Source organism: Narcine bancroftii, chromosome 5 (genome assembly GCF_036971445.1).
Source record: "Narcine bancroftii isolate sNarBan1 chromosome 5, sNarBan1.hap1, whole genome shotgun sequence".
Taxonomy (NCBI): Eukaryota; Metazoa; Chordata; class Chondrichthyes; order Torpediniformes; family Narcinidae; genus Narcine; species Narcine bancroftii.
Window position 1 is genome coordinate 40,945,577 of NC_091473.1, and position 15,748 is coordinate 40,961,324.

The window sequence follows — 15,748 nt, forward strand, 5'->3', positions numbered from 1 at the left end:
ACAACAAATAATTCATCAGGAGCAAAGATATGTGACACACTAGATCATTTTCTACCTTAAGTATTCCCTATGCTGTAGGTGCTCTGTGATTAGTCGGGGATTGCTTATAGTCATATGTGAGTGGAATGAAAAAGGTTTGAAAACTAATGTTTTAATCGTAGCTAATTGACTCGTTATGTGCACGGTTTCATAATTTCAAAGGAAATGGGCCAATGACAATTTTTTTCATGCAAAATATTTCAGTAACAATTGGATCTAGAGCAGTGATTCTCAACCTTCCCTTTTCATTCACGTTCCACCTTCAGTAATCCCTCACTAATCACAGAGCACCGATGGCATAGGGGATTACTGAAGGTGGGATGTGATTTTTTTTTTTAAAAAGGGTTCCACACCCCTGCACATGGGTCATTGTTCTCCATGAATAGAGGGGTGCTGATGGGTGGGTTAACCAGTCAATGTTTCAGATCAAGGCCTGTTTTTTTGAGGCTACCTTTGAAGATCCTGGTGGGGGCCCAAACTGCAATGCTTGCAAGTGAAACTTGAAGTCACATGGAATGAGATGAATATGAAGAGGAACGAAATGTGGGTGGTGTGGTAGTGAGCCTTGATGAGCACGTGGTCATAGAGCCAGAAGTCAGCTGAAAGTGCGGACTGGGGAGCCAGTATGAGGGAACTTCACGGAACTCCCATCAGAAGGAAGAGGGACATTTCTTTACCTTTGTGAGAAATTCCCAGTGGAGTAGAAAACTAGAGAATCACAAGAATTGTAGATGCTGGAATCTTGAGCAAACAATGAGATACCTTGAAGGATTCAGCAAGTCAGGCAGAATCCATGGAGAGGAATGAACGATTCATATTTCTGTTTAGAACACATTTGTATACCCTCTTGGCACATCTAGTATCAATTATCTGTTTATCAGGGCACTCTGGTGCAAAATGGCATCAGAACATTTGGAGCTGCCTTGTGAAGTTCTACTTTCAGCACCATGCTAAAGTAACCAGGGTGGTGCTCTGAGTGGCACCTGGATGGGAAAATAAAGCAAACTGGGTTCCTTTCTTGGTGTTTGATTTCTGGAGCACAATATTTCAGTTTACGCTGGGAGGATTTGAACCATACAAGGCAATATGGGGAAATGCTTGTCATGATAAGATAGAACCATAGAATACTACAGCACAGAAACAGGCCCCTTCAGCCCTTCTACACTGTGCCAAATCATTTTTTTTTGCCTAGTCCCATTGACCTGCACCCAGTCCATAGCCCTCTCCCATCCATGTACTCATTCAAATTCTTCTAAAATGTTAAAATTTAGCCCACATTCATCACCTCAGCTGGCAGCTTGTTCCACACTCCCACCACTCTCTGTGTGAAGAAGTTTCCTCTCAAGTTCCCCCTAAACTTTTCCCCTTTCACACTTAACTCATGCCCTTTGGTTTGTATCTCACCTAACTGCAGTGGGAAAAGTCCAATCCACTCATAATTTTAAATACTTTATCTCTATCAAATCACCTCACAAGCGGGGCTGGGTCGCCACTACAAGAATGTGTATTGCCACAGTACATCTGATCTCTTAGAACACTTTTCAATAATTTACCTACTACTGACATCAGGCTCACTGGCCTATAATTTCCAGGGTTACTTTTGAAGCCTTTTTTTAAAGGTGAGCTACTCTCCAATCCTCCGGCACCACTTTTTTATATTACCTTATCTCTGTCAGAGCCCCTGTAATTTCTACACTAGCCTCCCTCAAGGTCCAAGGGAATATCTTGTCAGGCCCTGGGGATTTATCCACCCTTATTTACTTTAAGACAACAAGAACTTCCTCCTCTTTAATCTGTAGATGTTCCATAACCTCACTGCTTGCTTTCCTTACTTCCCACTGGTCCACCTTTGCATTCACATGCATGTTTCCTGAGCGAATACTGAAGAAGAAAACCATTTACTATCTCCCCATCACTTTTGGCTCCATACAAAGCCAACCACTCTGATCTTCAAAGGGACCAATTTTACCCCTTACTATACTTTTGCTCTTAATATACCCGTAGAAACCTTTAGGTTTTCCTTCACATTGGCTACCAGAGCAAACTCGTCTTCTTTTAGCCTTCCTTCTTGAGGTTTTTCTTTCATATTTTATACTCCTCAACTACGTCATTTGCTCCACGTTGTCTATACCTGCAATACACCTTCCAAACCGGATCCCCAATATTCCTCAAAACCCAAGGTTTTCTATGCCTGCTAACTTTGCCCTTATTCCTGACTGGAACATACAAACCCTGTACCCTCAAAATGACACCTTTGAAGGTGGCTGACATGTAGCCCAATTTCACCCAGAAATCATCACCAACATAATTTAGCCCAGATTGAATTAGATTTGGATCACTAAAAAAGCAACACAATTTCTAAGCAGTGGTATTGTTCTGTGATTACATACTGAGTAATTTTTAAGAAATGTGTTGGTGATTGTGAGCAGAGAAGTAAGAGTTGAACAGACTTTGTCTTCCACAACTTCCCTCCATCCAGCCAAACATTCTAACCTTAGACAAATTTTTTCTCAACTTCATTTCCTCTATATAAATGCTTTTGCTTTCTTTTCCCATGTTTTGCTTTTGCTTAATAGTTTTGTTGCCATCTGTGATGTCTGCCGGTTCCAACAAAAGGTCATCAATTAGCACCATGTTCTTCTCTCCCCAGATGCTTCCTGATTGACCGAGTTCCCAGCCTTTACTGTTTTCATTTCTAATGAATGGAAGTTGTCACTTCATTACTGCAAAACCTTGATTTCTTAGTGTTTATATTAATAAACTGAGTATTGTTCATTCCACGCTCCAGCAGGAAACCCAAGGGCTAATGTCTCAGATTCCTTAATTATATTTACAAGAACGCATTTTTTCCTCCCCCAAACACAATAGTGGATTGAAACAGCACCATGAAGAGACCATTGAGCCTTATTTTACAGCAATAAAGCAATATGTCAATAACATTTTCTTTTAGTTCATGCCCTCCACCAACAAGAAATTAATCTAATTTGTGCTTCTGTCAGAGGTATTTTAAATGTCGTCATTGTATGGTTCCCTCTAGCTGCTTATTCCAAATAGGCACTGTTCTCCGTCTTAAATCTCTACCCTTCACCATAAGCCAATGCCTTCTCATTCTAAAATCATCTACCCTGGGAAAAATCCCAAGAGCATTTACTTTATACATGTGTCTCATGATTTTTACATTCCTCAATAAGGTCAACCCCTCAATCTCCTATGCTCCAGGGAATAAAGACTCAGCCTAATCAACTTCTCTGTAACTTAAACCATCCAGACCTGGCAACATTTTGGTAAATCTCCTCTGTACCCTTGCCAATTTATAGCTATCCTCCCTCTCGATGGGCAACTAGATGGTACACAGTACTCAAAGTGTGGTCTCATCAATGCCCTGTACAGTTGCATCACAAGGTCCCAACTTGTATACTCAATGAAAGCTTGCATGCCAAATGCCATCTTCACTTGCCCATCAATCTGAGTTGTCACTTTCAGGGAACTATGCACCTGTAATCCAAGGTCTCTCTCTTCCACAGCAATCTCCAGGGCTGTGTAATTCCTGCAGTGGTTTGACTTACCCAAGTGCAACACTTTACACTTGCCACAGTTAAATTCCAATTGCTACTCCTTAGCTCAGCTTCCCAAGTAAATCAATCCTCACTGCCCACCTTTCTATGAGTCAACATAATAAGGTCACAGAAGCCCTAAAATCCAGACTGCTCAGGGATTAGATCAGTCCAGATTTTTTGATTTTCCGGATTCTCAGGCAGTACTTTGAAAATACACATTTAAGGAGGAATAAAGAAGAGATAAGCAGGTAAATTATGATAGTTTATTCATTGGCAAATACCACATGCTTCATTTCTCAAAACAAGCAGTTTTAAAGATAAATAAAGTCAACACATGTGGTCACTTGTTGCCACTGTGCATCTGTGGTGCTTACACATACATGCACACAAAAGCCTGCTGAATTTATAAGTTTGAGAATTTTCAAAAAGTCTGGATTCTCAGGTGGTCCAGATTTCTGGCACCGGATTTTTGGACTTCGACTGTAATATAGATGGTTCTGGGAAATTGGGGCCAAGTTTATTGAAAAATATGGACATTGGAGGGAAATTCCCTGCTACGGAGTGTCCTTAAACAAGGTCACTGCGGTTGTTAGATGCAAGTGCTTTGAAAGTTAGATTTTGGCTGCCAACACTTTGCAACTTGAGATGTTGCCATCCTTCAGACTTTTCCCCCTGGCGTTGCCTTCTTGCTGAAGCTTGGGATTTGGTTTTGACCAACCTTTTTGGTCTCAGGTTAACTGTACCTCAGCACAAGCCACACAGGCCAAACCTAACTGGATGGAAATCCTATCATCATGCCTTGGAAAATGATCAAGTGCCAGATCAAGACACCACTTTCTGGTCCAACAATATTGGAGATGGGATAAAGATTAAAACTGAAGGCCTGCTTTCATAGACCCATGAGAACACAAGGGAAAGGGCATAATCATTCACTAGGAGGCCCTTCCTCACATAGAGGATTCATTGAAGCACCAGCACGTTTCAATTTCAGCAGCTCTCCTTGCCCGAAAATGGAAAGTGTTAAATTCAATCTATATTGTGTCACCTCAAATATCCTCCAAATCTGTTGAAAGGCCTACATCTGGAAGGTTGATCTGTTTGTTCTCTTCACAGTTAAAACATAGTACAGCACAGCAACAGGCCCTTTGGCCCAAGTGTCTGTGTCAATCCCCAAATCAAATGAAAACTCTGCTGCTTGCACTTGATAGATATCTTTCCATTTACATGTGTCTATCTAGAAGCCTCTTAAATCTTACTATTGAATCTTTTTCAACCACCATTATTGGCAGCCCATTCCTGGCACCCACCACTTTCTGTATAAAATTTTCCCCACACATCTCTCATAAACTTCCTCCCCTCACCTTTAATGTGTGGTGCTTTTACATTGGGGGAAAAAATTCCAACAATCCACCTTATCAATGCCTCCTGATGATTTTAAAAACCACTATCAGGTGGTTTTCAGGCCTTCAGTTTTAATTTCCCACCCACCACCCACTCTCCTACACTCCAGAGAAAACACTCCAACCTCTCCCCATAACTCATACCTTCCAATCAAAGCAACATCCTGGTAAACTTCTTCTGTGCCCAATCAGTTGCAATCTTACTAAACATTTCCATTAATTTTTACTTTTAAAAACTATAATGAGGCATATTGTCCAGCCTGATCTGCAAATGTAGGTGGCCCTCATAGAGTTAATAAAAAAGGACATGCACCCTGTTTTAGCGGCTGGTTGGATTAAGCCAAAACTGTTCCAGACCCATCAGCGAGCCTAGCCACAGAAGGCTGTGGCCATTTACTGCAACCAGAACCCCCCCAACATTACAAACAGAACCAGGGGCACAATAAGGCTGGCAACGCCATCGTGTGAAGCAAACCAAAGAAACCCAATGACAATAATTCCTTTGTGCGAAGCATCTGGTTCAAGTTGAGTTCCAGAGCTGAGCTTCATAGCTTAGTTTCACAATTCAAAGACGTGTGACCGTGAATGGAAAGCCTATTGCCCTGTGAGGCAGTAATAAGATGGGAAACATCTGGAGCACAAACTAATGCACACAATCTTTTTGCAGGGAACATTAACTTCAAAGCCATTACTTCACTATCCACACTGGAGCTCAAAATCTAGACTTGCATTCAATCCAGCAGTGAGGGAATCCGCACTGTCAGGCAGTGGCATCTACACAATGAAGCATTAAACTAGGTCCTTATCTCCTTCCTCAGGTGGACACCAAAGATTTTAAGATGAAGAGGGCAGTTTTGCCCATTGTTCTCACTAATTCTTCTCTTCATCAACCTTATGATTGCATGATCATTACGAAGCCTTGTTGCCACATGTCCTGCATGAGAACCCAGTTGATTACAAAATCTTTAGGATTTACAGAATAAACCATGATATGAATACAAGTTATTTCCTTCCTGTCTGTAATGGACATCAACTTCCCCTAATTTTGGTTTTCCCTGTAAAATCCCACACAGTGTGACTGCAAAACTTGGCAAGCATTCATTCAAGCTGACCTTTGTCCCCCAACACTTGCATTTTCCTCAAGCAACACACAATCTGCTGGAAAAACTCAGTGGGTCGAATGGCATCAGTGGAAGGAAAAGGGTCAATGTTGCAGGCCAGAACCCTTCATCATGATTGTGGAGGAGAGGTGCTAATAGTGAGGACAGGATGAGAGCGAGGGGCAGGGCCATGTGAATTGCTGTTCCAGGGAGATATGCCAGTTCTCCCTCCTCCTCCCCCACCACCCAGGCCATGCCCCCTTCATTCTGTTTCCATCGGGGAAAAGGTACAGGAGCCTAAAGGCAAGCACTCAATAGTACAAGGTCAGCTTCTTCCCTGCTGCCATCAGATTCCTGAATAGTCATTGAACCAAAGACACTGCCCTAATTTTCGTGCACTATTATTTTTTTATTTATAGTTATGTTGTAAGATGGTTATAATATGAATGTTTTCACTATGATGCTGCCGCCAGACACCAAATTCATGACAATAAATCCTGATTCCGATTCCATATTCTCAGCCCTGATGAAGGGTTCCACCCACAAAACTGACAAGTCATGTATTCTCTCACTGACACTGCTCAATCTGTTGAGTTCCTTCAGCAAAGTATCTTTTGCTCCAGATTCTAACATCAGCGGTCTCTCATATGGCTCCACTTCTTTATTGATGACTTTTGCTATATCGCTCAGGGTAAATGTAGGAGTGGTGTTTGAGGCTTTGACTCGAGAAGCTTCAGAGAGCAGAGTCTGAGAATGTGCTTCTTATAGGTAAGCTAAGGTCAGGTAAGATCTTTACATAGTAACAAAGAATAGGTAATGGAGATGACAGGCAGGGCAGTGGAATGCTCCAGTGCAGAATGGGGGATATCTGGGAGAGCACAATTGTCCCTGATGACTACACCCATAAGAAGTGCATCCAGCTGCAGCTCCTTACAGACCAAGTTAGGGAACTAGAGCTGGATGAACTTTGGATCATTTGGGAGGCAAAGGGGGTGATAGGCAGAAGTTTTAGGGATACACTCACACCCAAGAGGCAGGCAACTGGGCGACTGTTTGGAGAGGGAAGGGGAAGAGGCAATCAGCACAGATCATCCATATGGCTATTTCCTTCAACAATAAGTAAAGGTTTTAGATACTGTTGGGGGGTGGGGGAAATGATCTACTAGGGTCAAATCATAGTGGTCAGGTCTCTGGCACAGAATTTGGCCCTTTGGGTAAGAAGGGAAGAAGAGGAAAGCTATAATGATTGAAGATTCAATAGTAAGGTGAACAGATAGGAGATTCTTGAACAAGATCGAGACTCCTGGATGGCATGGTGCCAGGGTCAGGAACATCTCTGATCAAGTCCACAGCATTCTAAAGCAGGAGGGTGTACAGCCAGATCTCACGGTCCACATTATTACCAATGACATAGATGAGATTAGTGATGAGGTCCTGAAGAGGAAATATTGGGAGTTAGGAAGGAAGCTGAAAAGCAAGTCCTCAAGGAATGTAATCTCAGGATTGCTGCCTGTGCCATGTGCCACTGAGGGTAGGAATGAAAAGTTATTGCAGATAAATGCATGGCAGAAGATTCGGTGCAGGGGGCAGGGGTTCAGATATGTGGGTCATTGGGATCTCTTCTTGATGGGGGGGGGGGGGGAGTGGGAGGTGGGTCAGATCTATACAGAAAGGACAGGCTGCACCTGAACTGGAGCAGGACTAATATCTTGGCGGGCAGGTTTGCTAGAGATGCTGGGAAGGATTTAAACTAGTTTGGCAGGGGAATGGGAACCAGATGTGAGGGCAGAAGGTGGAAAGGATGGTGCAATGAGTTGTGGGTTTGTGAGGAAGGGCAGGCAGGGAGGAAGGCACAAATGTAGTCAGTTAGAGGGTATGAAATGTGTCTATTTCAATGCAAGGAGCATGGATCAGTATGTGAAATTACGATGTTGTGGCCATTAGAGACCTGGCTGATGCAAGGACAGGATTGGCTGATGCAGGTACTAGAGTTTAGACATTTCAGATGGGATAGGATGGGAGGTAAATGAAGAGGGGAATAGCATTATTGCTCATGGATAGCATCACAGCTGCATAAAGGGAGGACACTGCAGAGGGGGTGACTACTGTGTTGGTGGAAGTCAGAAATAGGAAGGGAGCCATCACTGTATTGGGAATAGTCTATAGTCCCCCAAATAGCCCCTGGGACATGAAGAACAGGCAATTTGGTAGATTTGGAATGGTGCAGAAATTAGTGTTGTTGTGACAGGAGACTTCAGCTTCCCAAATATTAACTGGCTCCTCCTGACTGCAAGGGGGATAGATGAAGAAAAATTTGTTAGGTGTGTCCAAGAAGGATTGCTGACACAGTATGTGGATCAGCTAACTAGAGCAGAGGCCATACTGGATCTAGTACTTGATAATGAACCTGGTCAATGACAGTGATCACAACTCCCTGAGCTTTAACATAGCTATGGAGCAGGATAAAAGCAGACAAAATGATACAGTTTTTAATTGGGGAAGGGATAATTACGATGGGATGAAAAGCACAGAAGTAATGTGAAGGATGTTCTCAATGTGGACAAGACAAAGGAGATGATCATGGACATCAGAAAGACCAAGAATGAGCACATTCCACTACACATCGACACCTTTGTAGTAGAGAGAGAGGAGAGCACCAAGTTTCTTGGCATTCACTTAACTAATAACCTATCATGAACATACATCTCCTCACTTGTCAGAAAAGCACAACAGCCACTACACTTCCTGAGAAGTCTGAAGTGGATGAAGCTAGCGGCCACCATTATGACCACCTTCGACAGGAGCTCCAGGCTGACTGCATCAAAGTGTGCTACGGTTATTGCAGAGAAATGGATTGGAGGTCAATCCAGAGGACCCTAAAAGTGTCAGTGAGGATCACTGCAGCCTTCCTCCCCCCTCAATGACGTGATCTACTGAGATCATTTTCTGAAGAGGGCACACAAAATCATTGAAGACCCCTTCCACCCTGCACACAGCATATTTCAGGTGCTCCCTTCAGGAAAGAGATACAGGGGTATGAGAGCTAGCACCACCAAGCTGAGGAACAGCTTCTTCCCACAGGCAGTGAGAATGCTGAATGACCAAAGGAACTGCTCACACTAACCATCTGAGACTCTCATATGTACAAAACAATATTTATTTATTTTTAAGCTTGTCCTGTACTATATGTCTGTATATGGGTTGGGTAGAAAAGTGACAGATGGTGTTCAATCCAGATAAGTTGGAATTTTTGAAGGTCAAACCTGAAGGTGAAGTACAGGGTTAATGGCCAGATACTTGACTGTGCAAAAACAGAGGGACCTTGGGGTCCAAATCCATAGATCTCTCAAAGTTGCCACACAGGTTGGGAGGATAGTTAAGAAGGCCTGTAGGGTGCTGGATGACAATGGTTGAGGGATTGAGTTGAAAGGTCATATTGCAACTTTACAAATCTCAAGTGAAACCTCTCTTAGAATATTCTGTTCAGTTCTGGTTGCCTCATTATCGGAAGGGTGTGGCAGCGATGGAGAGGGTGCAGAGGAGATTTACCAAGATGTTGCCTGGAATGGAAAATAAGTCTTATGAAGCAAGGCTAGTAAAGCTAGGGCTTTTCTGTTTGGATTGAAGAAGGATGAGTGATGATTCTGAGAGGCATCAATAATGTTGACAGCCAGCACTTTTTCTCCAGGGAGAGGCAGCAAACACAAGAGAAGAGAGGAAGGTTTATGGGAAACTTTTTTTTAAAATATGCAGAGAGTTGTGGGTGCCTGAAATGCCTTGCTGGGGTGATGGTGGAGACTGGAACAATAGGGGACAGGCATATGGATGATAGAAAAATAGAGGGTTAAGAAGTATGAATGGGTTTTTGGTAGGAAAATATAGGTCAGCACAACATCAAGGGCTAAAGGGCCTGTGCTGTGCTGTACTATATTCTAAGCACTTCCCAATCAAAGAAGAAATATTCAGATTTATTTCATACAATGCTCTTTATATTAAATTTATTTTACAACTATGAACTTTTGATTCCTTTCAATGAGTCTGCACCACTCTTGAAACTGCTCTCAGATGCACTGCTGGGAAGAGCTACCAGAGCTTCAGATGGTAACATGCTTGCCTCCAAGTCACAAGGCCATGGTTTCATCTGACTCCTGGTACACAAGCACAAAACAACAGCCGAGGGAATGATGTACTGCTTTAGATGTCAACCTTCGGAAAGGATGTTGTTGAAAGGCCTCATCTGTTCCACAGCTCTATTTCAAAGAGCAACAAGATTTATATCCAGAACAATATTTAGTCTTCAACGGGCAACACAAAAAAAAAACACAGCTCTCTGTTTTATATTGCTAAGTGTAGGAGACTGTTGCTGAGAGGTTTGTCAAAATTACTTCAATGACTGTTACATGCCTTTGAGCAACCCGAATCATAAGTGGGATGGCACAGTTACGCAACGCTATTATAGCACCAGCAACCCTGGGGAGAAACTCTCCCCATGACTATGTAGGTTTCCTCCGTATGCTCTGGTGTCCTCCCATGGTCCCATTGATCACATGTGTGTAATTGGGCAGTATAGGCTTGTGGGTCAGAAGGGTTGTTACTATGCTGTATTTAAAAAATGTAAAATGCAAATGCAATTATTTCTTGATGAAAATACAATGGTTATAGCAGATGGGTCTTGGGTCTTGCAGCCATGTTGGAATAGATATAAATCTAGAATTCTTTGGCTATAGATACAAACCAAACATCCATGTTAATAATATTGTGGGCATAAACACTGCAAAAAGGTGGTTTCTCTGATTTTAAAGGAACACTGAAGCAATGGGATACATATTACACCATAGCTAATATATCAGGACATTGTTTATTTATAGCATAGTAATTACAGAAATTAAAAAGGTGTAGCTGCACTGCAACATACAAATAGGGAACAACACACTAAATGCTGGATGTGTTGCTCCAATTCTCCAGCATCTGCAGTCTTTCTCATTTTGCTACTAACTTACAATATGGTCGACATTCCTATCGTGTTCATGCAATTTTGTGTAAAACAGTTGCTCTCATTTTCCCCTCCCAGATACTTCCTGAGAAAGATTTTCCCATGACACAAGGCACACTGGCCAAGCCAGTCCACATTTCCTGCATTACATACTGAATTGAATGTGGAATGAAGGTGGGCTCTGAGGTCAGCGGCACACCCTTGTTCATCTTCTTGAATCTCAACTGAACAAATTTAGACTTTCTCTCTTCAAGTGACATTTTTCTGGCAATGTATATATTTTAATTTGGCTTGGTTTGATGTTGATTGCAACAGGATTGAAATATTTGCAAGCTGAAATGTCAAACAATGTGGAACAGCTGTTGTAACACACAGTCAGACCTATGTGTAATGACCAAATGCTTGGGTGGTTAAGGGTAGCAATCAGACTGAAAGTGCATGGTAAGCAGACGTGGAGAAAACGCGCAAAAGAAACCACAATGTTTAAAAACTTTCTACAACAAAATGTCTCTTTGGCATTAAAGCAGCAGAATAAAGCGGCTCTTCAGTGTTAACTTGGCACAACCAAATGCAGGAGGGAAAACAAGCTGCTGTGTCAGTTGGTGATGATTCACCAACAAAACAAAATGATCTTCAACCAACAAAGAAATATCAATGCAATTCATAACAATGGTTTCTTAACTTATCCAACAGTTTAACTTCCATGCACACAAGTGCAAGGTGAAAACTATATTTAAGTGAGTCACAGCAGAAATCATCTGAGATAAAATTGGCCTTCATTTGTGGAAAGGGGCAATCTGGCCTCCTTTCATATTTTTCATGCTTTTTATAATTTCCTACTTTTCCCCAAAAGAGTCAATGCCCACCCTCAGCAATCCCCCATTTATTTCCCTATAACCTATTTTTATCATATGCCCATCACCCCATCAATTCCTTTACACTGCGAGGCGCATTTTTTTTTAAAAAAACAATGGCAACAACCCAGCACACCTTTGAGATGTGGAAGAAAAATGGAGCATGCAGAGGAAACCGACCTGGGGAAAACATGTAAATGCCACACTGACAGCAACTGGGGGCTGGGATTGATGGAGCTGATGCAGGGAGTATGACCTGCTGCCATAAAAGCCAACTCTTCATGAATGAACATCAAGGTATTATTCCAACTTAATTGCAGAAAAATAACCTCCATACCCACAATGCAGTTAGGGCCAAATGCATCTTCGTCCAGACACTCCTCACAAGCAATTCCTTTGTACTTGGGCTGCACCAAGAGGAAATCAGATTGATTAGATTAAAAGAAATAAACCTCACCCTCAATCCTGAGAAATATTCATATTTAGAGATTTAATATTTACATTATACACATACAAATGTGTTACAGCCTGAAGCAGAAGTAATGTCCACAATATACCTGCATTATTTGTTGAGCTATGTTTGTCGTGACAATTTAAGAAACCTGTGATGATGTGCATCATTGCAGCGTTGAACAGAACAAAGACTGCCAATTATATATGAATAATATAACACCAAGTAAGTGAACCAACTGACAAGTCAAAATAAACTGATGAAATGTGATGAAGTACTGATTAGGTCCTGAAAGAAAATGCCCATGCAGAATAAAAATGCCAGCATATGCTGAATCACGAGGTTATCTCGGGAGTAGAGTTTATCATCTGCTGCAATCTCTAAATGAGTGAGGTTATATCAAGTTCTGTGGCACAGAATTTCAGAAGCAGAGGTCAATGTACATGTTACTAAACAGGTACTTCCTGACTTACAACCATAATTGGGACCGAAGGATCAGTTGTATCTCAAAATGGACGCAAATCGGAATTTTGCCCATGCATGTGGCGTACCGAAGCCTTAAAGCAAACTTTTTAAATCAAATCTTTTTTCCCCATCATAGATTAAATGACAACAACTTAAAGATTCTTGAATTTGTTAGTCAGCACCTCAAGGTCCATAGGCTGGGCGCAACCATCTTGATTCCTGTGCGCAACCCTTGGATTGGCACATGCACGGTGGGTTTGTGTATTGGAGTTTGGTTGGTGCATGTGCAAGAGTTAAACGGCCTGACAATATTGAATTCTCCGCCCTTAACTCTCGCTCATGCACCAACCGAACTCCAATACGCGAATCCACTGTGCAAGCGCCATTCGAAGATTTGCGCATGTGCACAGGAATCAAGATGGCCATGCCCAGCCTACGGACCCCAGGACGCCGATTAACAAGACCCACATTTTGGCTCTTGCATCCCCTATATCCCTATTATAGTTTGTCAAATACAACATAAACAACGTAAATTTTATATTTTTTCTTATATTTTTTTTTTTAATTCAGTCATATGTGCCGAATTGTCAGATGGACGCAAGTTGCATAGGTCGCAATCAGGGAGTACCTGTATCTATATTTAATGCATACATAATTTCTACCTAGTAGGTCATTATGTTCAAAGGAAACCAATTAAATTAACATAATTTTTATAATAACTTGCCTCACAAATGCAGCTTCCATTCCCAGATATTCCATCTAAACATGTGCCATGACCATTGCAAGGATTTTCTGATCCACCAGGGCATTCTAGAAGAGGCAAAAATGTTATTACATTGATAACAGTGACCCTTCTGTATTGAACCTAATATACATTATGCAGTAAATTTTAATAATATTTTATACATAAATTATATAATTTGCAAAAGATTTTGTATTTTGTTGGTAATTTCTCAGAATAAATAGCAGTCACAATTTAGATGCAATATGCTGATGGTATCTGTAAGGTCTTCTGGCTCTCCATCCCATAGGATGAGGATGGTTCCTTTCAGTCAGTTTGTGGGGTTTGATATGTGTGTCCTGGAGTGGCTGTACAGGCCAAACCTTGACTGGTGCTGCTTGCCACATACTTAGCAGGTGAGGCCTGGAGGGGCAGAAGCTCTGTTGTGGCACTTCATGTACCTTTCCTCTTTTGCCTCTTTGAGTTTGTTCTCAGCAGTATCCACCTCTTTCCTGATGGTGTCTGTCCCTCCACTGTGAGGTATTTTGAGTCAGATCCTCCCATGTTGATGGGGCAATGTCAGCTTTCTTAAGGCTCCTGTGAAGAACATCCTTGTACCATAGTCACTGGGCTCCTCACTTTTGTATGGACATTTGGCCATACAAGATGTCTTTGGGCATTCTTCCGTCAGGCATTCTGACCACATGTCCTGCCCAGCGCAGTTGGACTGTCAGCGCAGTTGAAACTGCTGGCATTCCAGCTCGAGAAAGGACCTCGATATTGGAGACCTTGTCTCACCAAGTGATTTCATCAGAGATCATGGGTGACGCTGCTGAAGCTGGTGATTCTGATATGGGCACCATGTCTCACATTCACATACCAAGGCTGATATGACAATGGCCCTGTTCACCTTGCACTTGGTGGCCAACCTGATGTTCTGTGACCAAACCTGATCTTTCAGCTGACCAAAGGCAAAGTAGGCCTTTCTGATTCTTGACTCAATCTCACAATTTAGATGCAATATACTGGTGGTATTATCTGCAAGGTACCCATAACTTATTAGCATTATTTAATTATCACAAAGACATTGCCAGAAAGGATTCAACAGGTTAATAGGAACAAAAACGTTGTACTGTTAATTGCAGTGAATTTAAACATAGCCTGCTAGTAACTTATCACTGAAAACAATATCTGGGGAAAGAATGAGGAAGTGAAACAAACAGAAGAGCTGGACTGACAGGATTGAAAAGATCCAGCGCACAGCTATAATCGACCAAATGGCCTTTTTCCATATAGTAGGAAGACATGGCATCTCCTTTGCATTAAGGAACACAGCACAATTTTACACAAAACTAGATAAAGGTGTACAAACAAAAAATTACGTCTTCCAATCAGATTGTTTGGTGAACAAGCTATTTTAAAATCAGCAACATAATTGTGTTTTCTTTCAAAATCCTTCAGTGTTTCTACATGATGATTTGCTATGTGGAAAATCGATTTCCCATTCTCTGCATTTTCCATTTTATTTTATTTTTTTTAATTTCTCTATCTTCCATGCACAATAACACGGTATTTATTTGGCTGCTTACTTTCCCACTGCAAATTTTTGCCCCAGCTCTTATTTTGAGTCCCTGTCTATTCCTGTTGCGTGTCCAGGAGAGCCCAGAAAAACGGGGTCTCCAGATACACCCTGGATAAATGCCTGCCAGCCTGCCGTTTCCCCCTCCGCCAACCTCACCATGGGATAGGATGTCAACAGGCACCTGGGCTCCGTGCGTAGGGAGCACCCAAGTGTGAGGCCAAGGTGCAGGATGCACAAGCCAACAGAGGACTCTGGCACCTGATTGGATGACCTTGCACTGCCTGCTCGCTGACATTGGTGTTATTTTCTAGCTCAAATTTTCTAGCCAAGCTGGAGAAACCAGGCATGTGAGTCAGTGATCAGAAAAATTCCTTTTTCTATCCTCTCCACTGACACCGGGGAGTAGCTTTCACAGCACCCTGCCCCATCAGTAACACAGCGACCCTGTTTGGTCTGATGGGCTGGTGAGGTGCTGTCATTTAATTTGATTGTGTGCCTTGTCCAGCATTTGAAGGGGACTTGCGTATATATTGATCCACTTGATTAGTATCTTTTTTTAATTTTTCTCTTCAATACATCTTGGTTT

General features: G+C 42.1%; 1 protein-coding gene across 1 annotated transcript in view; it reads right to left on the reverse strand.

Moving 5' to 3' along the window:
• The window catches only part of stab1 (stabilin 1), a 240,380-nt gene that overhangs the window by 204,268 nt on the left and 20,364 nt on the right, over positions 1–15,748 (reverse strand). The window contains exons 4-5 of the mRNA XM_069937203.1: positions 13,584–13,669; positions 12,281–12,350 (exon numbers count right to left, since the gene is read on the reverse strand). Coding sequence (XP_069793304.1) covers positions 12,281–12,350; positions 13,584–13,669 — 156 coding nt within the window. The remainder of the gene's footprint in view (positions 1–12,280; positions 12,351–13,583; positions 13,670–15,748) is intronic.